This window comes from Coregonus lavaretus (assembly GCF_964263955.1).
Source record: "Coregonus lavaretus genome assembly, chromosome: 2".
Lineage (NCBI taxonomy): Eukaryota > Metazoa > Chordata > Actinopteri > Salmoniformes > Salmonidae > Coregonus > Coregonus lavaretus.
This window is the reverse complement of record NC_139989.1, coordinates 84,378,649-84,395,086: the sequence shown is the minus strand read 5'-3', so window position 1 is coordinate 84,395,086 and position 16,438 is coordinate 84,378,649. Positions and strand designations below refer to the sequence as shown.

The 16,438-nt window shown below is 40.8% G+C and overlaps 1 protein-coding gene and 1 long non-coding RNA gene across 2 annotated transcripts in view; both read left to right on the top strand.

Annotated features, from left to right (window-relative positions):
* The window catches only part of LOC311142441, a 1,015,744-nt gene that overhangs the window by 873,689 nt on the left and 125,617 nt on the right, over window positions 1-16,438 (top strand). The window lies entirely within an intron of this gene.
* On the top strand, window positions 8,963-14,896 carry LOC311099382 (NLR family CARD domain-containing protein 3-like; the record flags this gene model as incomplete). Its single annotated transcript, XM_084140084.1, has 4 exons — window positions 8,963-9,008; window positions 11,957-12,451; window positions 12,583-12,811; window positions 13,098-14,896. Exons 3-4 carry the CDS (start codon window positions 12,601-12,603, stop codon window positions 14,894-14,896), a joined length of 2,010 nt encoding a protein of 669 aa, XP_083996210.1. The 5' UTR covers window positions 8,963-9,008; window positions 11,957-12,451; window positions 12,583-12,600.

The window sequence follows — 16,438 nt, the reverse complement described above, 5'->3', positions numbered from 1 at the left end:
TAAGGTGCAAAACTATCGCCCATTCATCCATTTGTCATTTATTCAGTGAGGAAAGAGAGACTCATTAGTGGCGCATTGTCTTGGCAGATTAAATGGGGAATAGGTGTGAAAAAAATGGGTAACAAGGCTCAAAATACTTTTCTGTTTGTGGAAACAGCATGTTTCTATGATCTGTCATTAAAAAGATAAAAACAAAAGTCTTTAAAAATGAACCCGTCCTCCTATAGCTCTTCCCACCAGCCTCCTCTGGGAAATGTCTCTGTTCTGGTAGAAGTAGATAGTATCACATCTTGTTTCTGTTGTATCTACATGTTTCTACATTAAACCACATGTTCTGTTCTTGAGACTGATGGGGAAGAGTGGGGTGGAAAGGCTTTTGCAACACTACTTTAGTTAGCACAACCTTGTGACTAATTTTACTTCCTGTTTGCGATACTTGGGGGAAATTCAATGTTATCTTTATACCTTCCCAATACCTTCCCCCCATGTCTCATATTCACTGTTATCTTTCTGTCTTCCCAATAATTTCCCACACAGAGATGGCTTGATGTGGTGTGCAGCATAGAGTGTATAGTCCTTTAGTCTCTATGGGCCAGATGGTAGTGTACAGTTCAGAGATGGCTTGATGTGGTGAGCAGTATAGAGTGTATAGTTCTTTAGTCTCTATGGGCCAGATGGTAGTGTACAGTTCAGAGATGGCTTGATGTGGTGTGCAGTATAGAGTGTATAGTCCTTTAGTCTCTATGGGCTAGATGGTAGTGTACAGTTCAGAGATGGCTTGATGTGGTGAGCAGTATAGAGTGTATAGTCCTTTAGTCTCTATGGGCCAGATGGTAGTGTACAGTTCAGAGATGGCTTGATGTGGTGTGCAGCGTAGAGTGTATAGTCCTTTAGTCTCTATGGACCAGATGGCCAGTTGGTCAGGAACACAGCATGGGGAAAGAAACTGTTCAGATGGGGGTTATTAACATCCAATCACATAGGTTTACAGCAGCTGACAGTTGCAACATCATTGCTAATAATGCAAACTGCCTTGGTTTAGATAAAGACATGTTCTGTACAGATGTAGGATCTTAATTTAATCAGCCTGTTGCAGGAGAACTAAAACTTGTTGTGTATTGGAGGGTTAAAAAGTCTTCTGAAGTTTGTAATTTCCCCTTTTCCACCTTTCCCTTTTGGAAAATGTCAGTTATCCACATAATAATTCAAATGTTGAGTTGCTTCAGGATTATTTTCCTGCTGTAGCAAACGGGCTCAAATTAAGATCCTACATCTGTAGCAATATACCTGTCTTTAATGTACATGGCTATATTAGGAGGACAGGATTCTCTTTACACCATTGTTTTTTGACCATTTGACATATTTTATTTACTGTTGTTTAGGCTGGTTGAATGAGTTCCCTATGAGAGGCTACTTAATCTGCAAGAAAACAGGCGGCCGCACCAGTTTCCTCATATGAAATTAAAAGTAAGTGTGTAGCCTACGCACTTACAAAATGGCTGTTGAAACTGTGGGACACATTTCTCGGCAACATTAAAATTAGGGTAAATGTGTTGATTTGAAGGAAAGACGGGCAGACTCTGGTAAGTCTAGGCTACATAGAACTATTATATTAGAAAGTTAGGTCATTTACAGACATTCAATAGTCAGAGTAGGTTTGATATATGATCACTTATCATGCTGACCAACCTGAAGGTCTCTGTTGGAAATGTGAAACATATCATGCCTAGGCTACATGCTCTGTCCTGCTACTGGTAGGCCTGTAACGTTATGGGAACTGATCTGAACAGGTTTAGGCTGGTCATCTAGGATATGTAGGCTATAGCTGAGGTATAGACCTCCATCTGCATATCACTAACAAACTGCTATTATATACTCAGCAAAAAAAGAAACGTCCTCTCACTGTCAACTGCGTTTGTTTTTAGCAAACTTAACATATGTAAATATTTGTGTGAACATAACAAGATTCAACAACTGAGACATAAACTGAACAAGTTCCACAGAAATTGAAAAATGTGTCCCTGAACAAAAGGGGGATCAAAATCAAAAGTAACAGTCAGTATCTGGTGTGGCCACCAGCTGCATTAAGTACTGCAGTGCATCTCCTCCTCATGGACTGCACCAGATTTGCCAGTTCTTGCTGTGAGATGTTACCCCAGTCTTCCACCAAGGCACCTGCAAGTTCCCAGACATTTCTGGGGGGATTGGCCCTAGCCCTCACCCTCCTATCCAACAGATCCCAGACGTGCTAAATGGGATTGAGATTCGGGTTCTTCGCTGGCCATGGCAGAACACTGACATTCCTGTCTTGCAGGAAGTCACGCACAGAACGGGCAGTATGGCTGGTGGCATTGTCATGCTGGAGGGTCATGTCAGGATGAGCCTGCTGGAAGGGTACCACATGAGGGAGGAGGATGTCTTCCCTGTAACGCACAGTGTTGAGATTGCCTGCAATGACAACAAGCTCAGTCCGATGATGCTGTGACACACTGCCCCAGATCATGATGGACCCTCCACCTCCAAATTGATCCCGCTCCAGAGTACAGGCCTCGGTGTAACGCTCATTCCTTCTACGATAAACGTGAATCCGACCATCACCCCTGGTGAGACAAAACCGCGACTCATCAGTGAAGAGCACTTTTTGCCAGTCCTGTCTGGTCCAGCGACCAGCGCCGGTGATGTCTGGTGTGGACCTGCCTTACAACAGGCCTACAAGCCCTCAGTCCAGCCTCTCTCAGCCTATTGCGGACAGTCTGAGCACTGATGGAGGGATTGTGCGTTCCTGTTGTAACTCGGGCAGTTGTTGTTGCCATCCTGTACCTGTCCCGCAGGTGTGATGTTCGGATGTACCGATCCTGTGCAGGTGTTGTTACACGTGGTCTGCCACTGCGAGGATGATCAGCTGTCCGTCCTGTCTCCCTGTAGCACTGTCTTAGGCGTCTCACAGTACGGACATTACAATTTATTGCCCTGGCCACATCTGCAGTCCTAATGCCTCCTTGCAGCATGCCTAAGGCACGTTCACGCAGATGAGCAGGGACCCTGGGCATCTTTCTTTTGGTGTTTTTCAGAGTCAGTAGAAAGGCCTCTTTAGTGTCCTAAGTTTTCATAACAGTGAACTTAATTGCCTACCGTCTGTAAGCTGTTAGTGTCTTAACGACCATTCCACAGGTGCATGTTCATTAATTTTTTATGGTTCATTGAACAAGCATGGGAAACAGTGTTTAAATCCTTTACAATGAAGATATGTGTTATTTGGATTTTTACGAATTATCTTTGAAAGACAGGGTCCTGAAAAAGGGATGTTTCTTTTTTTGCTGAGTTTATATTATAACCTAGCCTACTTTACATAATATAACATCTCTTACTTGTTGCAAAAAATACTTTCTGAATGTATCAATGATTTCCCCTCAGATCAATCATGCCCGTTTTAGCCCTTCTGTCTACATTCTCAGATTCAAAGACAACAAATAGCCGACTTTTAATTAATACAAATAAGTGTGAGACATGGCCTTGTGTTGCTGCACTGTCTATAACTACCTTAACAAACAGTGACTTATTATTATTATTGACAGTTAACATGGAGAAGAGATGTTACAACCAGATGTTCATCTGATTGCATTAAATAGCCTGACTGTTTCGATATGTCTGTTAGTAAATGTTTTATTTCTAAGAGATCATGAGTAAAAGAGAACAATGGACATTCTAGAATTAGTTGTCACTGTGTTCACCACAACCAACATGCTGCATCTCTGTTTAGGGGTCAGTGGTCTAAAATGAGTCTCTCTGGGGAGAGAGAGGAGGGGGTCCCTGCCTCTAAAATGAGTCTCTCTGGGGAGAGAGAGGAGGGGGTCCCTGCCTCTAAAATGAGTCTCTCTGGGGAGAGAGAGGAGGGGGGCCCTGCCTCTAAAATGAGTCTCTCTGGGGAGAGAGAGGAGGGGGGCCCTGCCTCTAAAATGAGTCTCTCTGGGGAACATGACACCAAAGCTAAGAGGTGAGATTATAGTTTTGTTTAAGAATTATTAAGTACATTTCCAAAACTCTATGTCCACAATTTTTTTTAATTATTGCTTATGGGTACCTAAAATATTACGCTTTGAACACACCGACTGCGTCATTGCGCAAAATAGTATGCAGCATCATCTAAATATGTGTGCAACAAAAGTTAAATATTCACTTTCTGCTACCATTTCTGTCAAGCCGTCTATGTACACTGTTTGACGCATACGTTCGATAAATCCAACGTACGCACCACACAGAACGCACTGCAACTGCCTCTGCAACGCAATGCTGAAAGGCAAACACAGCGTTCCATTGGAAATGAATGTACTTCTGGTACCAAAATGCAAAAACGCAGTCGGTGTGTTCAAAGCGTTACTGATCTCAGATTTTTAATTAATAGATTTTAGATGTATATGAAAATGTGTTTTTTCGCAAAACGCTATATTTCCAATGTTTAGCTGGAATGGGATGTTCGTTTCCTGTATATTTGACTGTGATATGTGGTTGTCTCACTTAGCTATCTTAAGATAAATGCACTTAATCCACATAATAATTTGACCCAGTTTCTCATAGCAGAAAGATTATCCTGGAGCAACAGGAAATGTGAATTATTATGTGGATTATAATTCATTAACATTTTTTGTTAGGGCAAATCAAGTCTTTTAAAAGCTAAAATACACTACAATACAGCAACTGTATTGTAAGTCACTCTGGGCCCGGTTTCCCGATGGCGATGGAATTTAGGTTTACGAGTGTTTTAACGGTCGCTATGATGACTGAAAACACAACCGTGGGACAAACGAGTGACACCTTTCTGAAGATGTAACATGCATTTCCCACGCACCACGCAGAGAGAACGGTCCATTTAAAATTCATTCATTCTTCCCTCACCCTTTGCCCTGCAAGTGTCCACTCATCATACTTCATGATACGTCATCAGAAGTGTCCACTTAACTTGAGGGCTGAGGGGAGAGGGAGTCTTTTAAGTGTTTGAAACACTGCCATGGAGAGTTTTTGAAGTAACATTACCACATGATCAATGACGTCCGAAGCTTCGTTTGGTCTCATGCTTTTTCGAACCATGTGTTGCAAAATGTGAGAGATCTCACTGATTTCTCCCTGGTGCCGGTGCTTTTTTCAAAGCAAAGACTTTTTCAAACACTGACCTCTACTGGACACCTTATTTACACATTTAGTTTGATGTCTTACAGATTGTAGCCCCTGAATGGTAGCTCAGCAGGTAGGGACGGGGATTTGGATCAGACATCAACATAGGCACAAGATTGAATCCCTGCTATAGTTGAACAATTATTTTCTGTGAAACCGCACTATCTTCCCATTGTTGTTTAAATAATGTGTTTTATTTAGTGTAGCCTATGATAATATTATGTCTTTAGTATCCTAAATAATACCACAGATGCATCGTTTTTCAAAACATAGTGAACCTGGAGGCAAAAAGCGAACCCCACATTCTAACTAAATGTTGTTTATTAGCACTCAAATCTATCAAGGGCATTTTCGGCACAATTTGGTGAAAGCCCCAAAGCGTTCAGAAAGCCTCTGATTCCCATCACTAGTGGACACCCCCAAGAGTGTCTTTCAGAACCCCTCCTAAAACCACCTGTTTCGTTTTGGTTGTTGTTAGTGACTCTTTGTTAGTTCCTTCTTCTGTTTGAGAGACAATGTTTTATTTCTTGTCGAGGAACGTAACAATGTTCATGTGATTAAATTAAATCACCCGACTGTTTGGATATGTCTGTTAGTAAATGTTTTATTTCTAAGAGATCATGAGTAAAAGAGAACAATGGACATTCTAGAATGAGTTGTCACTGTGTTCACCACAACCAACATGCTGCATCTCTGTTTAGGGGTCAGTGGTCTAAAATGAGTCTCTCTGGAGAGAGAGAGGAGGGGGGCCCTGCCTCTAAAATGAGTCTGTCTGGGGAGAGAGAGGAGGGGGTCCCTGCCTCTAAATCGAGTCTCTCTGGGGGACATGACACCAACGCTAAGAGGTGAGATTACAATTTTATGAAGAATGTATTATGTTTATTTCTAAAATAAATAGCTATCTTAAGATGAATGAATTTACTGTAAATCACTCTGGATTAGAGTATCTGCTAAATCAGGAGTTCTCAATCCGGGGTCAGTGGAGGTACTGCAGGGGTTCTGCAGCACCCTGACTGGACTCGTTGCAATGGAAGACATTTTATAGAATTTTCACGACACAACCACTTTGCCTACTCTTCATTATTGCCTAATATAATGGAATGCATATTTCTTTTACCAATTCTGATGGTTGCTACAAGCCGAATTTTGACAATATTACCATTATACCAACACACTCTTCACACCCGTTTAACAACTATAAATAGCTTTGGCAAAAAAAACATTTGTCTCTCTGAAATGAAGCCATTAAGTGATCGATTTTAAACAAACACATGTCTGTTATTGAACAACCCCCTGCCATGATTAGATAGTGAGAAAACACAACCATTTATTTGATCATTTCTTTAAACAGTAGAAGCTAATTTACGAACATTTCTGAAAATGGATATATAGCGTTTTGGAATGAAACTCTTGTTATGTTTCCCCATCTGAGCTCAGAGTAGATGAGAGATGTAATGTTTGTCTCTGTTATGTTGAAGCCCAATCAAGCAGGAGAGACCAGCCTCCCCTGTCCCCAGCTGTGTGTCCATGAAGAGTGACCTGTCTATGAATCTTCCTATAAACTTTAGAGAGGGAGACTTTTCTACTGAACAAAGGTAAGAAGAACTCATGGGTCATGGTCAGTGAGTTAAACAACACTGTCTCTAGTAATTTCTCCTCTCCCATTTTCCCATTTATTTTTGTTGTTTTCATAATCCATAAGCTAATCCTTTTTCCATTTTCATAGTCCTGAAACAATATTAAACAAACTCAACTTTCCCTGTGTGTGAGTGAGTGTGTGTGTGTGTGTGTGTGTGTGTGTGTGTGTGTGTGTGTGTGTGTGTCTGTCAGTGAGTGTGTGTGTGTGTGTGTGTCTGTCAGTGAGTGTGTGTGCACTCCCTGGATGAGGAGATGTAATCTCTATCCTGATTGACGTGTCACTTTTAACCCTACCTACATGTACATATTACCTCAACTACCTGGTACCCCTGCACATTGACTCAGTACTGGTTCTCCTTGTATATAGTCTAGTTATTACCTCAACTACCTGGTACCCCTGCACATTGACTCAGTACTCCTTATAGCCTCATTATTGTTATTTTATTATGTTACTATTTCCTTTTTTTATTTAGCTAATTTTTGTTACTTTTTAACTAAATTGTTGGGAAAGGGCTCGTAAGTAAGCATTTCACGGTAAAGTGTACCACTGTTGAATTCGGAGCATGTGACATACAATTTCATTTAATTTAATTTGAAGGTCATGCGTAAAAACATGTCATCAGGTCGAGCAGTCATCTCACGCCGAACGGTCGTCTCACGCCAAACTGCGCATGTGCAGGCCGTCAAATCAAAGGCACTCCTTCCAAATAAAGTTGTTTTTGACTAACATGAAAACGTCAGTTTGTCACTTTCACGAGGTTGAAGTAATAATGTGTTCAACTACTAAAGACAGAACATTTATAAAATGAACAAATCAATCAATCCAAATTAGATTTGTCACATGCTCCTAATACAACAGGTGTAGACCTTACTGTGAAATGCTTACTTACGAGCCCTTAACCAACAATGCTGAGTTAAAAAATGTTTTACTAACAACTAAGGAAGTCATTTTTACTTCTTTGACTTCTCAAACCCTAAACCCTGGCCTGGTCTTCTTCATATGCGTACCACAATTATATATATTTTTTTACATCAGCAGTTGTCACAAAGTGCTTATATAGAAACCCAGTCTAAAACCCCAAAGAGCAAGCAATGCAGATGTAGAAGCCCGGTGGCTAGGAACAACTCCCTAGAAAGGCAGGAACCTAGGAAAAAACCTAGAGAGGAACCAGGCTCTGAGGGGAGGAGATTATAAGAGGATATGGCAATTAAGGCCAGATCGTTCTTCAAGATGTTCAAATGTTCATAGATGACCAGCAGGGTCAAATAATAATCACTGTGGTTATAGAGGTTGCAACACGTCAGCACCTCAGGAGTAAGTCAGTTGGCTTTTCATAGCCGAGCATTCAGAGGTCGAGACAGCAGCAGTGGTAGAGAGAGAGAGAGGGTCAAAACAGCAGGTTCGGGACAAGGTCGCACGTCTGGTGAACAGGTCAGAGTTCCAGATCCGCAGGCAGACCAGTAGAAACTGGATCAGCAGCATGACAAGGTATCACGTCCGGTGGAGCATGTATCGATACTGATAGGATCGAAAGAAGGGGAGCGCTGCTCTCGGATCAGTTTTGTCCATTCAAATCTTTCCTTAACATTAGAATTATTTCACAATACTGACAACGGATCAGCTTCTAGAAAGATGGAAGACATTTGATAGAATTTTCACGACACGACCACTTTGCCTACTCTTCATTATTGCCTAATATAATGGAATGCATATTTCTTTAACCAATTCTGATGGTTGCTACAAGCCTAATTTTGACAATATTACCATTATACCAACACACTCTTCACACCCGTTTAACAACTCTAAATAGCTTTGGCAAAAAAAACATTTGTCTCTCTGAAATGAAGCTATTAAGTGATCGATTTTAAACAAACACATGTCTGTCATTGAACAACACCATGCCATGATTAGCTAGTGAGAAAACACAACCATTTATTTGATCATTTCTTTAAACAATAGAAGCTAATTTACTAACATTTCTGAATATGGATATATAGCGTTTTGGAATGAAACTCTTCTTATGTTTCTCCATCTGAGCTCAGAGTAGATGAGAGACGTAATGTTTGTCTCTGTTGTGTTGAAGCCCAATCAAGCAGGAGAGACCAGCCTCCCCTGTCCCCAGCTGTGTGTCCATGAAGAGTGACCTGTCTATGAATCTTCCTATAAAGTTTAGAGAGGGAGACTTTTCTACTGAACAAAGGTAAGAAGAACTCATGGGTCATGGTCAGTGAGTTAAACAACACTGTCTCTAGTCATTTCTCCTCTCCCATTTTCCCATTTCTTTTTGTTGTTTTCATAATCCGTAGGCTAATCATTTTTTCCATTTTCATAGTCCTGAAACAATATTAAACAAACACAACATTCCCTCCCTGTGAGTGTGTGTGTGTGTGTGTGTGTGTGTGTGTGTGTGTGTGTGTGTGTGTGTGTGTGTGTGTGTGTGTGTGTGTGTGTGTGTGTGTGTGTGTGTGTGTCTGTCAGTGAGTGTGTGTGCACTCTCTGGATGAGGAGATGTAATTTACCCTTACCTACATGTAAATATTACCTCAACTACCTGGTACCCCTGCACATTGACTCAGTACTGGTACTCCTTGTATATGGTCTAGTTATTAACTCAACTATCTGGTACCCCTGCACATTGACTCAGTACTGGTACTCCTTATAGCCTCATTATTACATCAACTACCTGGTACCCCTGCACATTGACTCAGTACTGGTACTCCTTGTATATAGTATAGTTATTACATCAACTACCTGGTACCCCTGTACATTGACTCAGTACTGGTACTCCTTGTACATAGTCTAGTTATTACCTCAACTACCTGGTACCCCTGGACATTGACTCAGTACTGGTACTCCTTGTTTATAGTCTAGTTATTACCTCAACTACCTAGTACCCCTGCACATTGACTCAGTACTGGTACTCCTTGTATATAGTCTAGTTATTACCTCAACTACCTGGTACCCCTGGACATTGACTCAGTACTGGTACTCCTTGTATATAGTCTAGTTATTACCTCAACTACCTGGTACCCTGCACATTGACTCAGTACTGGTACTCCTTATAGCCTCGTTATTGTTATTTTATTGTGTTAATATTTCCTTTTTTTATTTAGCCAATTTTTGTGACTTTTTAACTCTGCATTGTTGGGAAAGGGCTCGTAAGTAAGCATTTCACGGTTAAGTGTACAACTGTTGTATTCGGGGCATGTGAAAAATACAATTTGATTTGATTTGATGCGCATGTACAGAAATACGTCATTGGGTCTAATGGTCGTCTTGTGTTGAACTGCACATGTGCAGGTCGTCAAATCAAAGGCACTCCTTCCATATAAATTTGTTTTTGACTAACATGAAAATGTGTCAGTTTGTTAAACTACTTAAGACAGAACATTTTCAAAATTGACAACTAAGGAAGTCATTTTTACCTCTCATTGACTTCTCAAACCCTGGCCTGGTCTGCTTCATATGCATTCCCAGAATATTTTTTTTTACATCAGCAGTTGTCACAAAGTGCTTATACAGAAACCCAGTCTAAAACCCCAAAGAGCAAGCAATGCAGATGTAGAAGCACGGTGGCTAGGAAAAACTCCCTAGAAAGGCAGGGACCTAGGAAGAAACTTAGAGAGGAACCAGGCTCTGAGGGGTGGCCAGTCCTCTTCTGGCTGTGCTGGGGGGAGATTATAAGGTCAGATCATTCTTCAAGATTTTCAAATGTTCATAGATGACCAGCAGGGTCAGATAATAATCACTGTGGTTACAGAGGGTGCAACACGTCAGCACCTCAGGAGTAAATGTCAGTTGGCTTTTCATAGCCGAGCATTCAGAGGTCGAGACAGCAGGTGTGGTAGAGAGCAGGTTCGGGACAAGGTTGCACGTCCGGTGAGCAGGTCAGAGTTCCATATCCGCAGGCAGACCAGTAGAAACTGGATCAGCAGCATGACAAGGTATCACGTCCGGTGGAGCATGTATCGATACTGATAGGATCGAAAGAAGGGGAGCGCTGGTCTCGGATCAGTTTTCTCCATTCAAATCGTTCCTTATAATTATTTCACAATACTGATGACAGATCAGCTCCTAGAGAGATATTACCACCTACGGCTGCAAATATTGAGGCGGCTTATTCTAAATCACAGATTTGGCACATCATTGGGCACATGTTAGGCTACACATCATGAAATATATTGAGACAAATTACAGACCATAGTCTACAAGTAGCAAAATAGAACTCAATTGATTGAACATGAAATGTATTTCAATATGATTGAAATAGGACTATAGCCTACTGTTTATATTTTAAAGCAGTTATCTTGGTTTTCATATGAAGCATCATTTTATACGTCGCTTGTTTGCATCAATTGCAAAGACATTTGCAACTTTGTATTTGTAGTCAACTTTGTTCTGAATTTATCTGAGGTCACAGAGAGACGGATGAACCATGTGATTCTATGTTTAGCGGAGATCTTCTGTGTATAAAGTGACGTGGGAGGGCAAAAAAGCATCTAACGACGCACTTGGCTGTTCTACAAGTGGTCTGAGGCAGGTGTTAGAATATGAGCGTTTTCAAGTGCAACGTTAATAACGATGGTTTTGGGAAACAGCTCAGAGATTTAACAATGCTCCTACAAAGGTTCTAACGATGAACTTGGCCTTAAAATGCTTTTGGGAATCCGGACCCTGGATAAAAAACATCTGCTAAATGTTAAATGACTAAATGACTAAAAAATAAACGTAAATGTTTTACATACAGATCTCATATTACTGTATTTATTATTATTTTTTAAATACATTTAAATATTGATGTCACAAGTGTATCATTTCTACAGTTCTTAATTACTTAGTACTACTTATTTCTCTGAGAGTGAGGCAGATATATAGCATTTTGCAAAAAAAACATTTGTCTCTCTAAAATTAAGCCATTATTTGATCGATTTTAAACAAATACATGTCTGTTATTGAACAACCCCCTGCCATAATTAGATGGTGAGAAAACACAACCATTTATTTGATAATTTCTTTAAACAATAGAAGCTAATTTACGAACATTATGAAAATGGATATATAACGTTTTAGAATGAAACTCTTGTTATGTTTCCAAATCTGAGCTCAGAGTAGATGAGAGACGTAATGTTTGTCTCTGTTGTGTTGAAGTCCAATCAAGCAGGAGAGACCAGCCTCCCCTGTACCCAGCTGTGTGTCCATGAAGAGTGTCCAGTCTATGGGTCATCCTATAGTGTTCAGAGAGGGAGACTTTTCTAGTGAACAAAGGTAAGAAGAACTCATGGGTCATGGTCAGTGAGTTAAACAACACTGTCTCTAGTCATTTCTCCTCTCCCATTTTACCATTTATTTTTGTTGTTTTCATAATCCATAGGCTAATCCTTTTTTCCATTTTCATAGTCCTGAAACAATATTAAACAAACACTACATTCCCTCCCTGTGTGTGTGTGTGTGTGTGTGTGTGTGTGTGTGTGTGTGTGTGTGTGTGTGTGTGTGTGTGTGTGTGTGTGTGTGTGTGCACTCCCTGGATGAGGAGATGTAATCTGATGTTTTGTCCACAGAAACCAACAGGAGAGATCAGAGTCAGAGATTCTCAGTGGTCAGACTTCCCAGAGTCATCAAACAGACCTGGCCTCCATATTCAGTGTATGTGGTCCTGTTATGTGTACATTTGTTTTTGTTTACCTCAAGTAAATTTGATCTGTAAATCATTCATTCATGTGTTAATGAGAAAGCATTTAGTCTCTTGCTTAACTTATTTACTTGATTTATTTCAGTTGCTTGAAGAGAATATTATGACATTTGTGAAGAACGAGCTGAAGATGTTCAAGAGGATTCTTAGTCCAGAACTCCCAGAAGGCTTTGAGAGTCAGAAGCAGGATAAGGAAGTGGTGAATGCTGAAGATGAGAAGCAGGAGAGCATTGCCAGAGAGGGGGCTCTGAAGATCACACTGCACGTCCTGAGGAAAATGAACCAGAAGGAGCTTGCTGACACACTGGAGAAAAGTAAGAGCTGTCTACCTCATGTTGAATGCTGTTTTAGAACATTTAAAAGCTGTAGCTAAAGTACAGCTAAAGTAGCTGTGTAACTAAGTGATATTGTAGCAGCCTTAACACAACACCTAGTGACCTCATCAAGTAGCAGCAGGGATGTGTTGTGTTGATTAATTTAGACAGAGAGAGAGAGAGAGAGAGACATTTTTATAATTTAAAATTTTATAACAGTCCTAGAATACTGTAGGCATTAAAACTGACGTAATATTAATATCCTCTGTGTTATTTCTTCATTCAGATGAGCTTGCTGTGATTTGCCAACGTGAACTCAAATCTAATCTAAAGAAGAAGTTTCAATGTGTATTTGAGGGGATCGCTAAACAAGGAAACCCAACACTTCTCAATAAGATCTACACAGAGCTCTACATCACAGAGGGTGGAACAGGAGAGGTCAATAATGAACATGAGCTGAGACAGATTGAGACAACAACCAGGAAACAAGCAAGACCAGAGACTGCAGTCAAATGTAACGACATCTTCAAACCCTTAACTGGACAAGACAAACTCATCAGAACTGTGCTGACAAAGGGAGTCGCTGGCATTGGAAAAACAGTCTCTGTGCAGAAGTTTGTTCTGGACTGGGCTGAAGGAAAAGCAAATCAGGATGTCCAATTTGTATTTTCATTCCCTTTTCGGGAGCTGAATTTGATGAACAGGGAAAAACACACTTTGATTGAACTTCTCAATCACTTCTCAAAGGAAACCAAAGAATCAAGAATCTCCAACTACGACAAGTACAAAGTTCTGTTCATCTTTGATGGTCTGGATGAGTGCCGACTGCCCCTAGACTTCCAGAAGAACAAGATGTGTTGTGACGTCACAGAGTCAACCTCAGTGGATGTTCTGCTGACAAATCTCATCAAGGGAAATCTGCTTCCCTCTGCTCTCCTCTGGATAACTACCCGACCTGCAGCAGCCAATAAGATCCCTTCAGGGTGTGTTGACCAGGTGGCAGAGGTACGAGGGTTCAATGACCCACAGAAGGAGGAGTACTTCAGGAAGAGATTCAGTGATGAGGACCTGGCCAGCAGAATCATCTCACACATAAAGACATCAAGGAGCCTCCACATCATGTGCCATATTCCAGTCTTCTGTTGGATTTCTGCAATAGTCCTTGAACACATGTTGAGTACAGACAAGACAGAAGAGATGCCCAAGACTCTGACTGAGATGTACTCACACCTTGTGGAGTTTCATACCAAACAGAAGAATGAAAAGTATCTTGGGAAAGAAGAGACAGGTCCACACTGGAATAAAGAGAGCATTCTGTCACTGGGAAAACTGGCTTTTCAACAGCTTGTGAATGGCAATCTGATTTTCTATGAAGAAGACCTGAAAGAGGCTGGCATTGATGTCAATGAAGCCTCAGTGTACTCAGGATTGTGCACACAGCTCTTTAAAGAGGAATGTGGGCTGTACCAGGACAAGGTGTACTGCTTCGTGCATCTGAGCATTCAGGAGTTTCTGGCTGCTGTATATGTGTTCCTCTCATTCATCAACAACAATGAGAATCTAATGGCCAATCCGCAATCAACGGCCAAGAACTTCTTTGCGCTGTTCAGAGACAAGCCTGAAGTTACTGTCTACAAGAGTGCTGTGGATAAAGCCTTACAAAGTGAGACAGGAAACCTGGACCTGTTCCTCCGCTTCCTTTTGGGCCTCTCACTGAAGTCCAATCAGAAGCACTTACGAGGTCTACTGACAAAGACAAAAAGCAGCTCACAGAGCCATGAAGAAACAGTCAAGTACATCAAGGAGAAGATCAGGGAGAATCCCTCTCCAGAGAGGTGCATCAATCTGTTCCACTGTCTGAATGAACTGAATGACCATTCTCTAGTGGAGGAGATCCAAAGCTACCTGAGATCAGGAAGTCTCTCAGAAGAAGAACTGTCACCTGCACAGTGGTCAGCTCTGGTCTTTGTGTTGCTGACTTCAGAAAAGGAGCTGGATGTGTTTGACCTGAAGAAATACTCCAGATCAGAGGAAGGTCTTCTGAGGCTGCTGCCAGTGGTCAAAGCCTCCAGAGCTGCTCTGTGAGTACATAAAATGACATTTAAGTACTAATCATCAGGAAGAAATATTCAGTTTAGAGACAAATATGTATTATTGAAAAACATATTGAATCAATGCATTGATCTTCACATTAGTATAACAATATGACCATACAATTCTAGGAGACGGAAGATGAATCTATATGTTGTTTAAGAGAATAAACCAAATGCATCTGCCATTGTCCTTCTACACTACTGGTGTTAAATTAACAGTGTGTTCGTGAAATCATGATGATCTCTTTGCAGAGTGTCATTCTGTGGAGTCACAGAGGAAGGCTGTGCTTCTCTGGTCTCAGCTCTGAAGTCAAACCCCTCACACCTGAGAGAGCTGGATCTGAGTAACAATGACCTGAAGGATTCAGGAGTGAAGCTGCTCTCTGCTGGACTGGGGAATCCCCACTGTAAACTGGAGACTCTGAGGTCAGTATTCCTGTATTTGGTCAACAAGTGATAACTGTTCACCAGATCCACATGTGTTTACCAGGCACACATAGTCCACAACATATGTGTTTGGACAGTGAAGCTTACAGTTTTACATTTGGTGCTATGCTCCATCATTTGGGATTTGAGATGGAATGTTTCATATTAGGCAACAGAACAGAATGTCACCTTTTATTTGATGTTAATGGTGAGAGGTTAGCATGTTTTGTTGTAGCCTCTGTAACTTTCTCACTCATTATTATTCATGATTCATTCATGATTTGTCTTAATCATGGGATCATCAGGATTAATTTAGTAGTGTTTAGAAACCTGTTATCTACTCACTTAGACAGAAAATTACTCCAGTCATCATCCACCATTCAGTTACTATCGGGCAAAACACAACCCAAAACACAACCAAAACAAACTGAAAATGCAACCAACATGTTTGGAACAAAAACTAAACTTTAATGCACTATAAGTGAATTGCTCAGAATACTTATGACTTCTTCAAATAGGGGGACTAGATACATAAAGTGCTTTCATTTCTAAATGGTGAAACAGATATGTATGAAAATACCCTCAAATAAAAGATGACATTATATACTGTCACCTCATATGAAACATTTGATCTCAAATCCAAAATGCTGAAGTACAGAGCCACATTTAAAATGTTAGCTTCACTGTCAAAATAGATATGGTGTGGACTGTATACTCAATACAATCTAAATCTGATACCTCACTGTCTGTCTTTTGACTGATACTGCTTTTTAAACTGCTCTGGTCAGTCTACTCAAATATTTGTAATATACATTTTTCTCTCTACAAGCAATATTATGATAATTTCTAATAAAAATACAATCATTTATGAATAGATATGGCAGGTTTCAGGACACTGATATATCTGAACATGTAAAATGTTGTACAATTACTCACCACCAAAGAATAGCAGTGTGGTTTTAATATGATTTGACTCTTTGCAGGCTGTCAGGCTGTCTAGTCACAGAGGAAGGCTGTGCTTCTCTGGTCTCAGCTCTGAAGTCAAACCCCTCACACCTGAGAGAGCTGGACCTGAGCTACAATCACCCAGGAGACTCAGGAGTCAGAC